This window comes from Pristiophorus japonicus, chromosome 5 (assembly GCF_044704955.1).
Source record: "Pristiophorus japonicus isolate sPriJap1 chromosome 5, sPriJap1.hap1, whole genome shotgun sequence".
In the NCBI taxonomy this organism is placed as follows: Eukaryota; Metazoa; Chordata; class Chondrichthyes; family Pristiophoridae; genus Pristiophorus; species Pristiophorus japonicus.
This window is the reverse complement of record NC_091981.1, coordinates 185,263,904-185,282,011: the sequence shown is the minus strand read 5'-3', so window position 1 is coordinate 185,282,011 and position 18,108 is coordinate 185,263,904. Positions and strand designations below refer to the sequence as shown.

The following is an 18,108-nucleotide window of genomic DNA, read 5'->3' as shown; positions in this document are numbered from 1 at the left end:
CCTCCTCCTGCCATCTTAATGAGCATGAAGTCCATCTAAAAATGGGGAAAATAGGGAGGAGAAAGCATCGAGACATTTCTTCTCATTTGCAGTACTATTCGGGACCAGGTGAGAACAAGTCTGTTAATCACAAAAAGGAAAGTAATAACAAACCTGGACTTGTTTTCTGGTGGAATATGCAGCAGCTATGCCCTAATCCATCTCCACCTTCCCTCTCGTGCCGAACCCACTCGAGCCTCTCTGCCTCCTTGATTTGCTCTGTGGCAATGATCCACTGCTGCCCTCTAATCCCACTTCACTTGAAAACAACACTTGATCTTGATTTAATATGCGCTAGATTGACCAGTACTGTATTAAAATCTTATATTTGTGCTCAATTCCACGGACCCTCTGATGCAGATGACCTTGTTTGGGTTATGCTAAGGTTCTGTCACAAACAAACATGGCCCCATGGAATTGGTGGGAAGGGTCGCAACCTGCTCGAAATCCCATCCTATTTTCTGACCGTTTCACTCCTGCCAGACATATGCCGAAGATTTCTGGCCCGTTTCAAAATGAGCTGTTAGTCGATACTGAATCTTGCTGCCAACATGTCCTACTCTCCAGTAATCTAGTCCTCTGCTGTGGTGAACATACAACTCATCAAAATTACAACATGCATGCTCAAGAGTCATACTTAAGCTATATCACAGGGATTGCTGTAGCCTCCAACTGGTTGTAAACCAATCCTACTTGGGCAATGGGGAATTCTATGGATCAAAACACATGTGGCAGCTGGGTTCAGATATATGCCGGACAGATAATGATAGCTGAAGGTGTAAGCCATGAATTCCAAGGGGTTCTCCTGGTTCTTCTGCATTAGTCCAGTTAAATCTGGTCCCTGCCATTTTTCCGGGTTCATCAGTCTCCCGCCAGAGTTATGGAAAGTGACTGGGAGAATCCCTACAGAATTTCAAGGTCAGAGTACTCAACCTGCAATTTGTTGAAGAATATTGGGTTTACTTTAAGTATATATGATGATGTCCAAACTGTAAAAAGAAATTCTCCATGAATACAAGTAACCTGATTTTAATACAGGCAGGTGATACCTTGTTTAGTTAAGAATATAAATATTTCCCTCATTTGTCATTCAACATTAAAGGACAATCATTGCCTGTGGTGCCACGTTAGCTAAAATATTCGTTTTCAAGAAAAAGTATTTTCTTACCTGAATAAATACCACTGTGCAGTCCCATGGTTTGCAGGTAATTGTGGCAACGTTCTTTGTGTTCTTCAAGTGAGCTGCGTTGCTTGTAGCTTCTCCCACAATAGCTACACTTGTGAGGCTTTCCAACTACACATAAACAGAAAGAGCTCTTAAAAGAATACATAGAATGGGCTTCACATTTTGCAATTTATCAATAAAATATTTGTGTTTTATGAGAATGTGCACTTCCATCTGCCTTGTGCAATTTACTTAAGCCATCAGGCACAAAGCTGAGCTCAAACTATGTATCACACAGTATTACATATACGTCTATTAACCCCCAAGGTCTGCCTGATGAAATAACTCGTATCACAAACACCTAAATCCTGAGCTAGCAACCAATTATCAGGTTCAGCAAGCAGTCATTAGATTGATCAGGCTGCTTCAGTGATACGACTGGGTCAAGTATTGGTATTTCAATTGCTGAAACCCTAGCCTTTGGAGATAGTTTTCAGACAATTAGGGACAAATCTTATTGATGTGATTCCTTTCTCATGAATAGGGGACAGGTTGAATGAAATACTGAGGAAGTTGGTATTTAAAAGTAATAAAATAAAATGCAAACAGATAAATAAGAAATAATCTAAAATAATTGTTAAAATAGTGAAAATATATAGAAGTGAGGTTTGGAAGTAGTTAAAATAAGGGAAACAAGTGACTGGAGGCAAACCAAAAGCAAAGTTTTTAAAAACTTGAATTTTTAAAATTAGTATAAAGTTAATACTACAGTATTAAAACTATTCCTGATAATCAATACAATTAATATTATGTTAGAATTTGTTGCACCATTTGTGCGTGTGTGTGAGCTAGATCAAAAAATCATCCAAAAATTGATCAGACCAGGGTACCTGAAATTCCCATTAGGTGCTGGCCGTTTGTGAGGTTAACAAAGTAAACATTATTATACAATTGGCTATAACTATAGTGTGGGACAAAACAGGCAGCATGATCAAGTTCATGAGCTCTGTTATCCTGATTCATTTTGTGGTAGAAAACTAAGGAATAACTCCAAATTCACATTAACTTGCCACACACAGTGTTCTACATTCCTTAATTAATCTGTATTTTCACAGGAAGAAAATGAAAGAAATGCTATCTACACACAACTCTATACTAAATTTGTTACATTTTAACTGTCAGTGACTAGGGAGGGCCAAACACTAAAGAATATAACAGAATTTGTGAAATCTCTTTATTAATAGCACTTTATATTTAAGAAAAATCAGAATGTAAATTAAATATCAGCCTTATTTGAAACCTACAACATTGCCACAGTTTATTAATCCATTATTCAAATCTCAAATTATTTTGTGATTTCTGATATTAATATTCCAGTTATAATTCACCAACTGCAGTGTAGGCTGTATTTCTACTAGTGAGGTGAGCAGGCAATTACAGTTATGCTATTCACTTGAAGTACTAAAGCAAAATACTGCGGATCCTGGAAATCTGAAATAAAAACAGAAATGCTGTAAATACTCAACAGTCAGGCAGCATCTGTGGGGAAAAAAGAAAGAGTTTGTTTCAGGTCGCTGACCCTTCATCAGAATTGGAAAAAGTTAGAGATGTAACAGGTTTTTAAGCAAGTGTAGGGGCAGGGAAAGGGGGGAGGTGAGGAAAGAACAAAAGGGAAGCTCTGTGATGGGGTGGAAGGCAGGAGAGATTAAGAGACAAAAGGGCTGATGATGGAAGGCAAAAGGAAATGGTAATGGGACAAGTTAAGAAATAAAAGATAAGTCCAGATAGTGTGTAAAAACCTGTCCCTAATTTTTTCCTCTCTTTTTTTCTCTCTTTCCCATGGCAGCTGTTGATGATTTTGCCCGTTCCATCCTTTTGTTCTTTCGCCCCCTCTTTCCCTGCCCCTACACTTTCTTAAAAACCTGTTCCATCTCTAACCTTTTCCAGTTTTGACAACGGGTCATCGACCCGAAACGTTAACTCTGTTTCTCTTTCCACAGATGCTGCCTGACCCACTTGTAGTACTGTTCAGGAGAGTAAGGTAAAGCTCAATGCATGCGTACTTAAATGTGTGCACAGAACATTGATTACTAGCACGGCCAATGACATTATCAGTAAATGAGAAATCATAGAAAAATTACGACACAGAATGAGGGCATTCGGCCCATCGTGTCCGTGCTGGTCTAAAAAGAGTTACCCAGCCTATTCCCACCTTCCAGCACTAGGTCCGTAGTCCTGTAGATTACGGCACTTTCAAGTACTTTTTAAATGTGATGAGGATTTCTGCCTCGAGGAGATGACAGGATTGTCACATATGTCTTGAGGCAGCGTAAAATGGTCTAGATGTGCAACATAACTCAGGCAATACATTGCTTCTTTAGAAAGAAATGAAAATTACATTTATATAGTTCTGGATTTTCATGAGGAAGGCGGTTTGGGGGTGGGGGGCTCCGATGTGGGCAGTAAACCCAGGAGAATGGGTTTCCTGCAAGCTTTGGCAACTTTAACAGCAGGGCCTGATTTGCATCTGAAGCCTCCGTATCTCGCCCGCAGCCAGCCAGATGGAGAGACTGGCTGGCAGCAAGTGAATTAGCCTGCGGCACTAGGCCGCACAGAGGAGGGAGGGAGGGATTGGATGGGGGGTGCGGGGAGGTGAGGAAGATTGGGGCCGACGGGTGACTGGAGGTTGCGGGGAGGTGATGATGAGGAAGATGAGGGCCATTGAAGGATCTGGGGTGAGGGGTGGGGGGGGGGGGTGTTGGTGGTGAGGAAGATTGGGGCTGGCCACTGTAGGATCGTGGCCGGCCTCAAGATCATCAGGGGTAGGTGGGGGGGGGGGGGGGGGGGGGGGTGAGAAGGATCAGATTGGACTGGGCTCAGGATGATCGTGGGGTGGAGGGGGGGGAAAGGAGAGTCCAGGAAAGTAATCGAAAGCTATGTGAGGGGGACTAGGCAGGGACCCTGGATCCAGGTGGTAGGTATAATGGCACTTACCTCCTGGGTGCAGTAGTCCTCAACTTGCTGTGATTGCCGGGTATTATGAAGTTTGTTAAACCCGACCAGATAGAGTTGAAAACAAAATGGTGGTTAAAGAAGAGGCTCCAGCCTCATTGTGATATTTAAATTGACATTCCACCTCCTGGCAGTGGGTTGGCTGCGTCCCCCCACCCCCCCATTCCGCTTCCGTTAAAACCAGAAGTGGGAGACTTGGAGGCGGATTCAGGTCGGGATTCCGATTTTTAACAATTTAACTACCCCCATGCTCAAAACCCACCTGTTTTTTCAGGTAAAAATTACCCCTTTCATGTCCTCACAACCAATTGAATACCTTTTGATGTGAAGTTACTGTTGTTACATAGACAAATGTAGCAATTGATTTGCACACAGGAAGTTCCCATAAGGAGCAAATGAGATGAATGACCAGTTCTTTTATGGTGTCGGTTGAGGGAGGACTATTTGCCAGCAGACTAGGAGAAACCCCTTTAAATTAGTGCCATGGGATCCCTTACATCGATCTGAACAGGCAAATGGAGCTTTGGTTCAACATCTCATCCAAAAATGCAATCCTTCCCAATCCTTCACTGAACTGTCAGCCTAGATTATGGAACAAAAGTTTTGCAGGGTCTGCATCTGTTTCTGTGAGTTTCCTCTTTGCCTTGTAAGAGGCAGACTTCTAGACAGCTAAGCTGTGAGTTCCTGCTCCACAGTCGGGATGGAGAATCAGCATAGTAGCAATGGCGACCAGATGCCGAATGAGGTGAGGCAAACCAGTTTGCACGAGGGCTAATGTGGGATCCACTGTTCAGGGGTCTAGGCCAGAAAATAAGAAATAGGAGCAGGAGTAGGCCATTCGGCCCCTCGAGCCTGCTCTGCCATTAAATAAGATCATGGTTGATCTTCTACCTCAACTCCACTTTCCTGCACTATCAATCTCTGTCTTGAAAGTACTCGACGACTGAGCCTCAACAGCCCTCTGAGGAAGAGAATTCCAAAGATTCACCACCCTCTGAATGAAGAAATTTTTCCTCATCTCAGTCCTAAATGGCCGACCCCTTATTCTGAGACTGTGACTCCTGGTTCTAGACTCCCCAGCCAGGGGAAACATCCTCCCTGCATCTACCCTGTCAAGCCCTGTAAGAATTTTGCATGTTTCAATGAGATCACCTCTCATTCTTCTAAACTCTAGAGAATATAGGCCTTGTCTACTCAATCTCTCCTCATAGGACAATCCCCCCCCCCATCCCAGGAATCAGTCTGGTGAACCTTCATTGCATTCCCTCTATGGTAAGTATATCCTTCCTTGGGGAAGGAGACCAAAACTGTACACAATACTCCAAGTGTGGTCTCACCAGGGCCCTATGTAATTGCAGTAAGACATCTTTACTCTTATACTGAAATCCTCTTGTAATAAAGGCCAACAAATCATTTGCTTTCTTAATTGCTTGCTGTGTCTGCATGTTAACTTTCAGTGATTTGTGTACAAGGATACCCAGGTCCCTCTGAACACCAACATTTCCCAATCTCTCACCATTTAAAAAATACTCTGCTTTTCTACTTTTCCTACCAAAGTAGATAACTTTACATTTCTCCACATTATATTCCATTTCCCATGTTCTTGCCCACTCACTTAGCCTGTCTATATCCCCTTGAAGCCGCTTTGTATCCTCCTCACAACTTACATTCCCACCTAGCTTTGTATCATCAACAAACTTAGATATATTACATTTGGTCCCCTCATTGTGAATAGCTGAGGCCCAAGCACTGATCTTTGCGGTACCCTACTAGTTACAGCCTGCCAACCCGAAAATTACCCATTTATTCATACTCTCTGTTTTCTGTCCGTTAACCAATCCGTAATCCATGCTAGTATATTACCCCCAATGCCATGAGCCCTAATTTTGTTTAATAACCTCTTGTGTGGCACCTTATCGAATGTCTTCTGAAAATCCAAATATACCACATCCACTGGTATGAAATGGCAAGGACAACTGAAGACTATTAAATTAAAAAATAATTCCCACATTGGCCCCTTTGCTCAGGGTGCCAATAGGACCATTGCCATAGTCAGGAGTCTGCGCAACTCTATCCCCACGGGCAGGTGCCAGCCATTTTGGCGGGCACCTACCAGAGAAATGCTTGAAATGCCACTTCCACTGGCCTGATCCGTGCAAATTAAATGTCATCCCACTGACCCCCCCACAAACTCTATCAGGGCAATGCTGGTGGGCACTGTCAGGCATGATGGGTTCTGACTTGAGGAATTTTGGGGCCTGTGATCCAAGTCTTGGAGTAGCCCTTGAAGCCACAACCTTCTGCTATGAAACAAATTGGCATCAACTGAGCCCAGCAGACAGTTTCCCAGTAGAAGGCATGAATTCAAAGGACAGCACAAAGTAAGTCACTGAATTCCACAAAAACAATACTATCACTTCTATGCCCTAAAATTGAGTAAATTCATGCAAATATTAGTTGGCATGCAGCTGGATTGATATCTTGCAGATTTTCAGCCAATAACAAAAATATCCTTTACTGCAAAGACTAAGCCTAACCATAAGTTGTACACATCTTCAAAATGTTTATCTTATAGAAAGATGCATATCACTACACATAGCCCAATCCATATTCTGAATGCTTCTAAGTTTCAGTTTATATCAGGAACAATTGAATAACTATCAGGAAAGACTGAATAGGCTGAAGCTCTTTGCTCTAAAAAGGAGATGGCTGAGGGGTGACCTAATGGAGGTCTTTAAAATAATGAAGGTGTCTGATAGGGTAGACGTAGAGATGTTTCCACCTGTGGGGAGTCCAAAACTAGGGGTCATAAATATAAAGTAGTCATTAATAAATCCAATCAAAAATTCAGGAGAAACTTCTTTACCCAGAGAGTGATTAGAATATGGAACTTGCTACCACAAGGAGAAGTTGAAGGGAATAGCATAGATGCATTTTAGGGGAAGCTAGATAAGTATATGAGGGAGAAAGGAATAGAAGGATATGCTGATAGGGTTAGATGAAGTAGAGTGGGAGGAGGCTTGTGTGGAGTACCGGCATAGACCAGTTGGACTGCGTGGCCTTTTTCTGTGCTGTAAGTACTATCTAAGAATTTGATACAACATTTAAGTATTTAAATTTTTGCTTGCAATTATGAATTACAGCTAACTTTATAAACCTGGAACTAGGTATAGAGCACAATGGAAGGGCAAGCAAACTATTTGGGATAACAGCTTACTTTATTATAAAATTCAATACTGAGCAGAATAAAACAGCAGCTCTCGAAGGATAAATTCACTATTTCAATTGTAAAACAGGAAGAACCAGGCAAATAAAATGTTAAAAACAAACAAAACTGCCTTAACAGAAAAAAAAGCAGAACAGAAAAATTGAACTAAGGGTACATTTACGCTACATCTATCAGTTTGAGACCGATAGGTATAAAAACAGCAAAAGCAACTGTCGTTTATTTAGTAGTTTTTACATCAAAAAAGGAAGCTGAGCTGAAGAAGAAGCGATTAGGAAGTGTGACCAATGGCTTGGTCAAAGAGGTGGGCTTTAAGGAGGGTCTTAAAGGAGGAATGAGAGGTGGAGAAGTAGAGGGGATTAGAGAGGGAATTCCAGAGCATGGGGTTTAAGTGGCTAAAGGCACGGCTGACAATAGAGGCATGAAAGGAAGGGAGATGCAGAAGAGGTCAGAATTGGATAAACTGAGAGTTTTGGGGGAGGGTTGTAGCACTAGAGGAGGTTACAGAGATAGCAAGGGTAGAGGACACGGTGGTTTAAAATTTAAAATTTGAGGCATTTGGGTACGAGGATCCTATGTAGAAGGGTGAGCAGGACGTGGGCTGGGATAGGATAAGATAAGAAATGTTTGGATGAGCTATAGTTTATGGAGAACAGGAGGCATTAGAATAGTCAAGCCTGGGCGTGACAATGGCATGCATGAGGGTTTCAGTAGGGAGAAGTACTGAGGTAGGGCAGAGGTGGGCAATGTTACGGAAGTGGAATTAGACAATCTTTGTGATGGAAAAGATATGGATTGGAAGCTCAGCTCCGTGTCAAAGATGATGCAAACAGGTGAGACAGTGGCTGTGGAGGGAATAGAGTTGGTGACAAAGATACGGAGTTTGTCGAGAGGAGCATGGATGATGGCTTTGATTTTCCCCATGTTTAGCTGGAATAAATTTTGCCTATCCAAGACTGACACCAAAGAGGAAGTGATGGGGTTGATAGATGTGTTTGAAAGAACAGTTGGGGTCGTCAACATACATTATCCCATGTCTGCAGAGGATGCCGCCAAGGGGTAACATGTAGATGAGGAACAGAAGAAGGCCAAGGATGGATCCTTGGTCCAGAGATTAGAAGTGGATGCAGTGGTGGTGGAATGAGGATGAGTTATGGAAGGTGTGAGGAGCCAGAACAGCTAACCCGTTGATGAGAGAAGAGGACTGGTTCAGTGATGGTAGGGAAGGAGGAGGATCCAGGAACTAAAGGAAGTGTCAGTTGATCAGCTGAGGCACTGGCCCAGGTCAAAAACAGGAAGGCAATGAATTCAGGTGGCCAGGTAAAGAGTGAAAAATCAATCAGGAGCCAGTGGAAGTGAGGAGGCTGATCTGAGGAGCAGGAAATTGGTGGTGAGGTGCACCCAGGAGCAGGCAAAGCGGGGAGGCAAATTGAGTGTTCGTCAGTGAAGGTGAAAGAGAAAGTCCGAGTCAGTGTGGAGTAGAGCATGGTCTAAGTTCCTTGATGCCAAATAAAAGCATTAAATGAGAGCCCTGGTAAGAAGTAGACCCACTGCCTTTTGGCCTTAGATGTCTCCTGTAGAGATATGAATATTGATCAGTGATTAATTCAGAGAACAGAGGTGGTGGAGACTGAGGAAATAGTTCTATTTTGGAGGCACAGCTAAGATGTCCAACCAAACTCAATTTAACATGCTGTTTAAGAAAATACATCTCGTGGAGGGAAGGGGAAGATGTTGCAACAGGCCCAAAGATTTGGCTACAGGGGGAAGAAGAAAGACAAATTCAATTTTAGTCATCAACAACCCCAATCTGGAATCAATCCCTCAAAGCTTTCCTACTGATCTACATTCTTTTTATTCTGCTCTCAGGATGTGAGGAATGCTGGCAAACTGCATTTGTTTCCCTATTTTCCCTCAGAAGGTGGTGGTGAGCCATCTCTTTAACCCTTACAGTCCTGGTGCTGATGGTGCTCCCATTCTGTTGTTAGGTAGGGAATTCCAGGATTTTGATCCAGCGATGGTGAAGGAATGGCAATGTTCTAGTTAGGATGGTGTGTGACTTGGAGGGGAATTTGGAGATGATATACCCATGACATTCATGGTGGTAGAGATCGTAGGGCTGACTGGTGCTGTTGAAGTAAGCTTGCTGAGCTGCTGCAGTGCATTCTGTAGATAGTACATTCTGCAGCCTCAGTGTGCTGGCGGTAGAGGGAGTGGATATTTGAGTTCAGTGGCAGGAACACCAATCAAGCTAACTGCTTTGCCCTGGATGAAGTCAGGTTTCTTGAACTTCTGTCCATTAAAAGGCTCCACCGATACTGCCAGTACAGGCAGGATCCAGTGTACCTGGGTCCTCATTTCTTTCACAGTCCATCTGCACCACTCCCGCTGGGGCTGCAGTGACAGTGCCCTGGAAGGACCATGGGATGGGTAGGGAGAATCCACATGGTGTCAAACCAAAGCGATACAAGACTGACCACCTCTAAGAAGTCTCAATCATCTTTCCTCTAGTGCCAAGTGGAGCCTTCGCTCTGGATTTAAACTTCTTGTTCATCATTGGTGCAAAGAGGAAATTGCTTTGCAGTGATGCTAAACTTATGGGGGTAAAAGTTTCCGTAGGGGTTCTTCTGATCTCATGTTGTAACTTCGCATACACCTCAGAAAAATGATGCAAATGGGGTTTCTGACAATCCTCTGCTGAAGTTAGGACGGGAGATCGGGAGAGCTCCTGTGGAAATTGTATCCCAGTGTAAGTGGAGCCTTTATTAAATCTAAAAATGCTCCTCAATTAATGGCTGCACTGAACAGCCCTGTAGGTTTTGTGCTGAAAGAGGGTATCCTTAGGAAGCAAACGGGTCTCAGCCCGTGGTCGATTTACCAACTGCAGCATAGAATCTACTAGATCATCTACTAGACTGTTATGATGCAATTTAATGTTTTTTTAAAAAATGTCATATTTATCAGCTGAGAAATACTGTAAATGGGGTATTCAGGATCAACAATAGTGTTATGCACAGTTCTGTATTGTTACATTTAATACTCATCTTGTCTGTTTTTCTCCTATAAACAAAATTAATAGGGAACTAAAATGATCATACACTGCTGCTTATGGAGAAAATAAGGTGCATTTACATGTTTCAAAGTTGAATACATATGACAGCATTTTTTTTAAAATCACACTTAGATTTCAATACTTAAATAAAAATCTTCAATCCTAACCCAGGTCCTATCAGTAAAAGAATAAGACTGCTATAAAACTGAGTTCCCTGATATATTTTCAAAACACTGTGATTTTGTAAAAATCAAATGAGTGAAAATACTTCACACTACATTGCATTTTATGATTAAATAAAAAGCAGATTATGAATATGAAAGTAATGTTTAAAGGGCAGGGAATTACAGTTAGCGAAAATTAACCATTTTGTGCGAAGGTGTAACAGTACATTATCTTCATTGAAACTCAGATAGAAAGAACAGTTTGTGATTCACTGCTGAAAACTGAAGAAAATAATGGTTTGTGTATTTTGCCATTTCTAACATTATGAACATTTTGTAAAAGTTATTAATACAAATATTCAAAGAAAAACACTAGAAAAGCTAAAAAAAATCCAGCTTTCATAACATCGACAAACATATACAATTCTTTTCATAACATTTATAATTGTGAACTTGGCTTGTATTCCCTTGAGTATAGAAGATTGAGGGGTGATCTAATTAAAATGATAAAAGGATTCAATAGGGTTGATATTGAGGAACTATTTCCTCTGCTGGGGGAATTAAGAACGAGCAGAAATAATCTTAAATTTAGTGCTTGGCCACTTAAAGAGTGAAACCAGGAAGCACTTTTTCCACACAAAGGGTAGTAGAAATCTGGAATTCTCTTCCCCAAAAATGTGTAAGCTGGGACAATTGGAGCTTTCAAGACTGAGATTGAAATTTTTTGTTAGGTAAGGGTATCAAGACATAAGGAGCTATGGCATGTAAATGGAATCGAGGTACAGAACAGCCATAATCTAATTTCTAATGCTTCTTGCATTCAGGTAGATATAGATTAATGTTGATAATCTTTTTTTTCATATCCTGCAGTGACTGCTTTTCCCTAATCTATTTCTATTTAAATTTCTGTGCCATATGCATCCACCCTACTTTCTATCCTGCAATCAGCCTCATTTGGAAGCTGTCTACCTTCTTGACATCCTTCGACCTAACTCTTGATTGATGTCTCAATGTACTTCAGTACTTTCTATCCCACACGACTCACCTTCATTACTCACTACTCCAATCCCTCAAGTACTCTAACCCTTAAACTGCTCCTCTCTGATATTTTACAGCTAAGTACTCTAACTTAACTATTCTTCCCTCCCAAAATCCACACTTTTTTCTTCTGTCAACTACATACTATTCAGAACTACAACTTACATCTGCATGCCTTGCTCCAATTATGCCTTGCCCTTTAAACCTGCTTCACCTGAAGACGACACTTGGTCTTGACTCCCCATGTGTAACACCACAGGAACAGGTAAATATTAACATACACATATCCATACTTCAGCTCATCCAAAGCTCTGCTGCATGTATAAGACTCAACTGTGGCTAACAAGGGAAATTAAGGATAGTGTTAAATCCAAGGAAGAGGCATATAAATTGGCCAGAAAAAGCAGCAAACCTGAGGACTGGGAGAAATTTAGAATTCAGCAGAGGAGGACAAAGGGTTTAATTAGGAGGGGGAAAATAGAATATGGGAGGAAGCTTGCTGGAAACATAAAAACTGACTGCAAATGCTTCTATAGATATGTGAAGAGAAAACGATTTGTGAAGACAAACGTAGGTCCCTTGCAGTCAGAATCAGGTGAATTTATAATGGGGAACAAAAAAATGATTTAGATGAAGGAATTGAGTGTAATATCTCCAAGTTTGCAGATGACACAAAGCTGGGTGGCAGTGTGAGCTGTGAGGAGGGTGCTAAGAGGCTGCAGGGTGACTTGTACAGGTTAGGTGAGTGGGCAAATGCATGGCAGATGCAGTATAATGTGGATAAGTGTGAGGTTATCCACTTTGGTGGCAAAAACCCAAAGGCAGAATATTATCTGCATTGCGGCAGATTAGGAAAAGGGGAGGTGCGACGAAACCTGGGTATCATGGTTCATCAGTCACTGAAGGTTGGCATGCAGCGGTGAAGAAGGCAAATGGTATGTTGGCCTTCATAGCTGGGGAATTGAATATAGGAGCAGGGAGGTCATACTGCAGTTGTATAGGTGAGGCCTCACCTGGAATATTGTGTTCAGTTTTGGTCTCCTAATCGGAGGAAGGACGTTCTTGCTATTGAGGGAGTACAGCGAAGGTTCACCAGACTGATTCCCGGGATGGCAGGACTGACATATGAGGAGAGACTGGATCGACTGGGCCTGTATTCACTGGAGTTTAGAAGAATGAGAGGGGATCTCATAGAAACATATAAAATTCTGACGGGACTGGACAGGTTAGATGCAGGAAGAATGTTCCCGATGTTGGGGAAGTCCAGAACCAGGGGACACAGTCTAAGGATAAGGGGTATGCCATTTAGGACCGAGATGAGGAGAAACTTCTTCACCCAGAGAGTTGTTAACCTATGGAATTCTCTACCGCAGAGAGTTGTTGATGCCAGTTCATTGAATATATTCAAGAGGGAGTTAGATATGGCCATTACAGCTAAAGGGATCAAGGGGTATGGAGAGAAAGCAGGAAAGGGGTATTGAGGTGATGATCAGCCATGATCTTATTGAATGGTGGTGCAGGCTCGAAAGGTCGAATGGCCTACTCCTGCACCTATTTTCTATGTTCCTATGACTCGCACCAAGTCCGTTCACCCATCACCCCTATGTTTGCTGACCTACATTGTTTCCTGATTCAGCAACACCTCAAATTAAAAATCCTCATCCTTGTGTTCAAATCCCTCCATGACCTCGCCTCTCGCTATCTCTAACTTCCTCCAGCCCTAAAACCCTCTGAGATCTCTGCACTCCTCCAATTCTCACCTCTTGTACATTCTCGATTTCCTTCGCCCCACCATTGGCTGTACCTTCAGGCGTCTAGCCTCTAAGCTCTGGAATTTCCTCCCAAAACCTCTCCACCTCGCCCTTCTTTTAAGAGGCTCCTTAAAACCTCTCTCTTTGACCAAGCTTTCTGTCCTAATATCTCCTTATGTGACTCGGTGTCAAATTTTGTCTGATAACACTTCTGTGAAGTATCTTGGGATGTTTTGCTACATAGGTGAAGTGAACCTTTGGCGCAGTGGTAACATTCAAGGCTTTGGGTTCAGAACCCACTCCTGGTAGTACCGGTGAGTGGAGTCGGAGCTCTGGCTTTGAATCCTGGGTTGACATCCACCAGCAGTTAATTATTGGGCTTTTATGTTTGTGATGATTCTATTGAACATGGAACATTGATATGTCTGCAAGACTGTTACTTTAAATATAAAGTAAAATTAAATTTACATTTCCAGAAGTCTATTTTTTTAATGCAGATTCTCAATGAAGAATTGTTAAAACAATCTAACCAAATACAGCTCTGCTAATGGCTCAGTTGGTAAGTGCGAAGCTGCCTGTGGAACTGAGCTATATAGACTAGGAAGTTCTTAGGCTCAAGCTCCCAGTCTATGTTGAGCTATCTGATCTCAGCTGGGGTGTCCATAACAGAACTACAACTGATCTCACTGAAGGGTGCCAGAAAATTGGAGGTGACCAAAAGAAAATTAACTATGTGGACAAGAGTATGAACTAATGAATACCTTTATAAGCCTAGGAGTTACTGTTGCTCATATTTGTGGATGGATGCTTAGCCCACTTATATGATACTCCTCTGCCCAGCATTTTAATGGAAGGTAATACCTCTGTTAAAATGATGGATACTGTAAATATGCTAAGCATTCCTCTGCTAATATTAGCAACATTAGTTTCTGGCTTTCATTTCATGAATCTGTATCTTTCTGACCATTTGGTGAGTAAATCAGTGTACACATATATACCCACCAGAATGAGTCCGCAGATGACCTGAGAGTGCATCTCGACGGCGGCAAGCGTAGTTGCAAAGATGGCACTTGAATGGCTTCTCACCAGAGTGCAACTTAATGTGGCGAAGTAGATTGCCTTTCTGAGTAAAAGATGCACCGCACTGACTGCAGTGGAAGGGGCGCTCCCCTACAAGACAGAGTATATTTGTTAGCAAAAAAAAAGCTAAATATATTAAGTGTGGAATTTCAGAAAAAGATGTATTTTTGCTACTGTTCTGTAATTCCTGCCAGCTGCAGGTTTGATATAACATGAGGCATTCAGACTAAACCTGCCAGTTTCTCAACGCTTCAGTGGCTGGGTCAATTTGATCTGAAAAATCTAATTTTTTTTTAAATCAAAATGGCACATCACAATGAAGATTCAAACTCATTTAAATAGAGTGCCTACATCATTGTGTGTTAAGAGCTACTCTTCCTGATCAGCAGTTTCAGAATAAACAGATTTGATTTCTGAATGTTGTGGCATTTTGTTTTTTAATGTGGCTTTTCCAATGGTTCTTAAAAAAAAATAAGAAATGGCATTGAACAAGAAAAAAAAAGAAAACTTATTAAAAATGCATTTCAGGCTCTCACTTTAATCTCTGCATCACATTCTCATTTTAAATGTGAAGCGTTTTACTATTCCTGTTATGATAATTTTTTTGGAAATGGCATGCAAAAATGCGGCATAGTAAAATCCAAATGAAAGTGATGAAGGTAAAAAACAGAAAAAAGCGGTGCCTGTTTTTACCAGTGTGGCTACGTTTGTGCACCATGAGGACATTTGGGCCAATGCAAATTATTCCACAGATATCACACTTCAGCTTGCCATTTGGAAGTCGAATGCCACCAACTCCAGAAAATGCTTTGTTGTCTTGGCCATTATGTGGTCCATTCAATTTAGTCCCAGAAGTATCAATCATACGCAAGTCTTCAGCACACTCTTCACCATTTGTGTCACAGGTTCTCCTATTCTCTACATCACTCGGAGTTTCTACTTTAATAGAATTTGCTGGAAGAAAATAGAACACAAAATATAACAGATGTAGACATCATGAATGCTAAAATATTGACAATACAATAATTTTATGCATGAGGGGAGGAGGAGGGGAAAACATTTAACTTTGTTTATAGGAGTCAGATAGCAAGGATGTGTTTGTGCATCAGACAACAGGACACTAAAACAGAACAGGGCTGTACTTAGGATCATAGGACCAGAAGTAGGCCATTTAACCCTCGAGCCTGTTCCACCATTCAATGAGATCATGCTGATCTGTGACTTAATTCCATATACCCACCTATGCACCATATTCTTAATACCTTTGGTTAACAAAAATCTATCAATCTCAGGTTAAAATTAACAACTTGTATTTATATAGTGCATTTAATGTAATGAAATGTCTCAAGGCACTTCATAGAATTATTATGAGATAAAACATTTGACACCGAGCCGCAGAAGGAGAAATTAGGGCAGGTGACAAGAGATAGGTTTTAAGGAGCGTCTTGAAGGAGGAAAGAGAGGTAGAGAGAGGCGCAGAGGTTTAGGCAGGGAATTCCAGAGCTTAGGGCCTAGGCAACAGAACACACAGCCACCAATGGTTGAGTGATTCTAATCGGAGATGCTCAGGAGGGCAGAATTAAAGGAGTATAGACATCTCAGGGGGTTGTGAGGCTGGTGGAGATTACAGAGATAGAGAGGGGCGAGGCGATAGAGGGATTTGAAAACAAGGATGAGAATTTTGAAATCGAGGCTGGGAGCCAATATAGGTCAGCGAGCACAGGGGTGATGGGTGAGTGGGACTTGGTGCGAGTTAGGCCATGCGCAGCTGAGTTTTGGATCACCTCTAGTTTACATAGGGCAGAATGTGGGAGGCCAGCCAGGAGTGCGTTGGACTAGTCAAGTCTAGAGGTAACAAAGGCATGGATGAGGGCTTCAGCAGCGGATGAGCTGAGGCAAGGGCGGAGAAGGCGATGTTACAGAGGTGGAAATAGGCGGTCTTAGTCATGCTGCGGATATGTGGTTGAAAGCTCATTTCAGGGTCAAATATGACATCAAGGTTGCTAACAGTCTGGTTCAGTCTCAGACAGAAGTTGGGGAGAGGGATGGAGTCAGTGGCTAGGGAACGCAGTTTGTGGCGGGGACCGAAAAAAATGGCTTTGGACTTCCCAATATTGGATGTCGGTTAAGCAGTCTGACAATTTAGAGACCGTGGAGGGGTCGAGAGAAGTGGTAGCGAGGTAGAGCTGGGTGTCATCAGCCTACATGTGGAAAGTGATGCTGTGTTTTCGGATGATGTCACCAAGATGCAACATGTAGATGAGAAATAGGAAGCGACCAAGATAGATCCTTGGGAGACACCAGAGCTAACGATGCGGGGGCAGGAAGAGAAGTTGTTGCAGGTGATGTTCTGGCTACGATTAGATAGATAAGAATGGAACCAGGCAAGTGGATTCCCACCCAGCTGGACGATGGTGGAGAGGCGCTGAAGAAGGATAGAGTGGTTAACCATGTCAAAGGCTGCAGACAAGTCAAGAAGGACGAGTAAGGATAGTTTGCCTTCGTAACAGTCACAAAGGATGTCATTTGTAACTTTGATGAAAGCCGTTTCGGTACTTAAGCAGGGGCGGAAACCAGATCGGCGTTATTCAAACATGGAATTCCGGGAAAGATGGGTATGGATTTGGGAGGCGACAACACGTTCAAGGACTTTGGAGAGGAAAAGGAGGTTGGTGATGGGGCGGTAGTTTGCAAGGACTAAGGTGTCGAGGGTTTTTTTTTGAGGAGAGGGGTGATGACGGCAGATTTGAGGGAGAGGGGGACAGTACCTGAGGAGAACCATTAACAAAGTCAGCTAACATGGAAGCCAGAAAAGGAAGTTGAGTGGTCAGCAGTTTGGTGGGAATAGGGTCAAGGGAGCAGGTAGTGTGTATCATGGACATGATGAACTCAGCAAGGTCATGAGGGAAGATCAGTGAGAAACTGGAGAAAGATGTGAGGTCAGGGCTAGGGCAGGGGGGATCCTTAGAGGGAGTTTGGTCCGGTGGGCTAGGGGAAGGAAGGGAAGTGGCAGCCGAAAGGATGGTCTAAATCTTAGAGACAAAGAAGCTCCTCACACTTATTGTCGAAGGTGAGGGTGGAGACTGGGGAGGGGGGTTTAAAAAGACGGTTAGTAGTGGAGAATAGAAGCCGGGGTTTTATCTTTACATTCCAGAATGATTCTGGAATAGTGAGCAATTATGTCAGACAAGAGCACGACCCGATAATGCTTTATGTGGTCCAGCCAGATCTGGCGGTGAATGGCTAAACCAGTTACCAGCCATGTCCATTCAAGTCTGTATCCCTTGGACTTAAGGGAGCAAAGATCAGCACTGTACCAGGGGGAATGGCCAGGGTAAGAGAGAGTCATTGTTTTAACAGGGACTAGGGCATCAAAGGTGGTGGTGAGGATGTGTGAGCGGATCGGTAGCTGCAGGAATGTCATGGTGAATGGAGTTGGGAGTTCATAAGTGAAATTGTAAGAGAGTTGGGAGAATTTTTTCCAGGGGCGGACACAGAAGGAGGTAGGGTTGGGGGAGGGGTGGAGGGACTGGAAGGGGGATGTGGATGGAGAGCGATACGAGGAAGTGGTCAGAGATGGC

At 42.6% G+C, this 18,108-nt stretch overlaps 1 protein-coding gene across 4 annotated transcripts in view; it reads right to left on the bottom strand.

Annotated features, from left to right (window-relative positions):
* The window catches only part of ikzf1 (IKAROS family zinc finger 1 (Ikaros)), a 127,815-nt gene that overhangs the window by 15,592 nt on the left and 94,115 nt on the right, over nt 1–18,108 (bottom strand). For 3 of the 4 annotated variants that reach the window (XM_070880023.1, XM_070880026.1, XM_070880024.1), the window contains exons 4-6: nt 15,221–15,481; nt 14,450–14,617; nt 1,208–1,333 (exon numbers count right to left, since the gene is read on the bottom strand). In XM_070880023.1, the coding sequence (XP_070736124.1) occupies nt 1,208–1,333; nt 14,450–14,617; nt 15,221–15,481 (555 nt within the window). The remainder of the gene's footprint in view (nt 1–1,207; nt 1,334–14,449; nt 14,618–15,220; nt 15,482–18,108) is intronic. The other variant, XM_070880025.1, reaches the window with a different exon arrangement.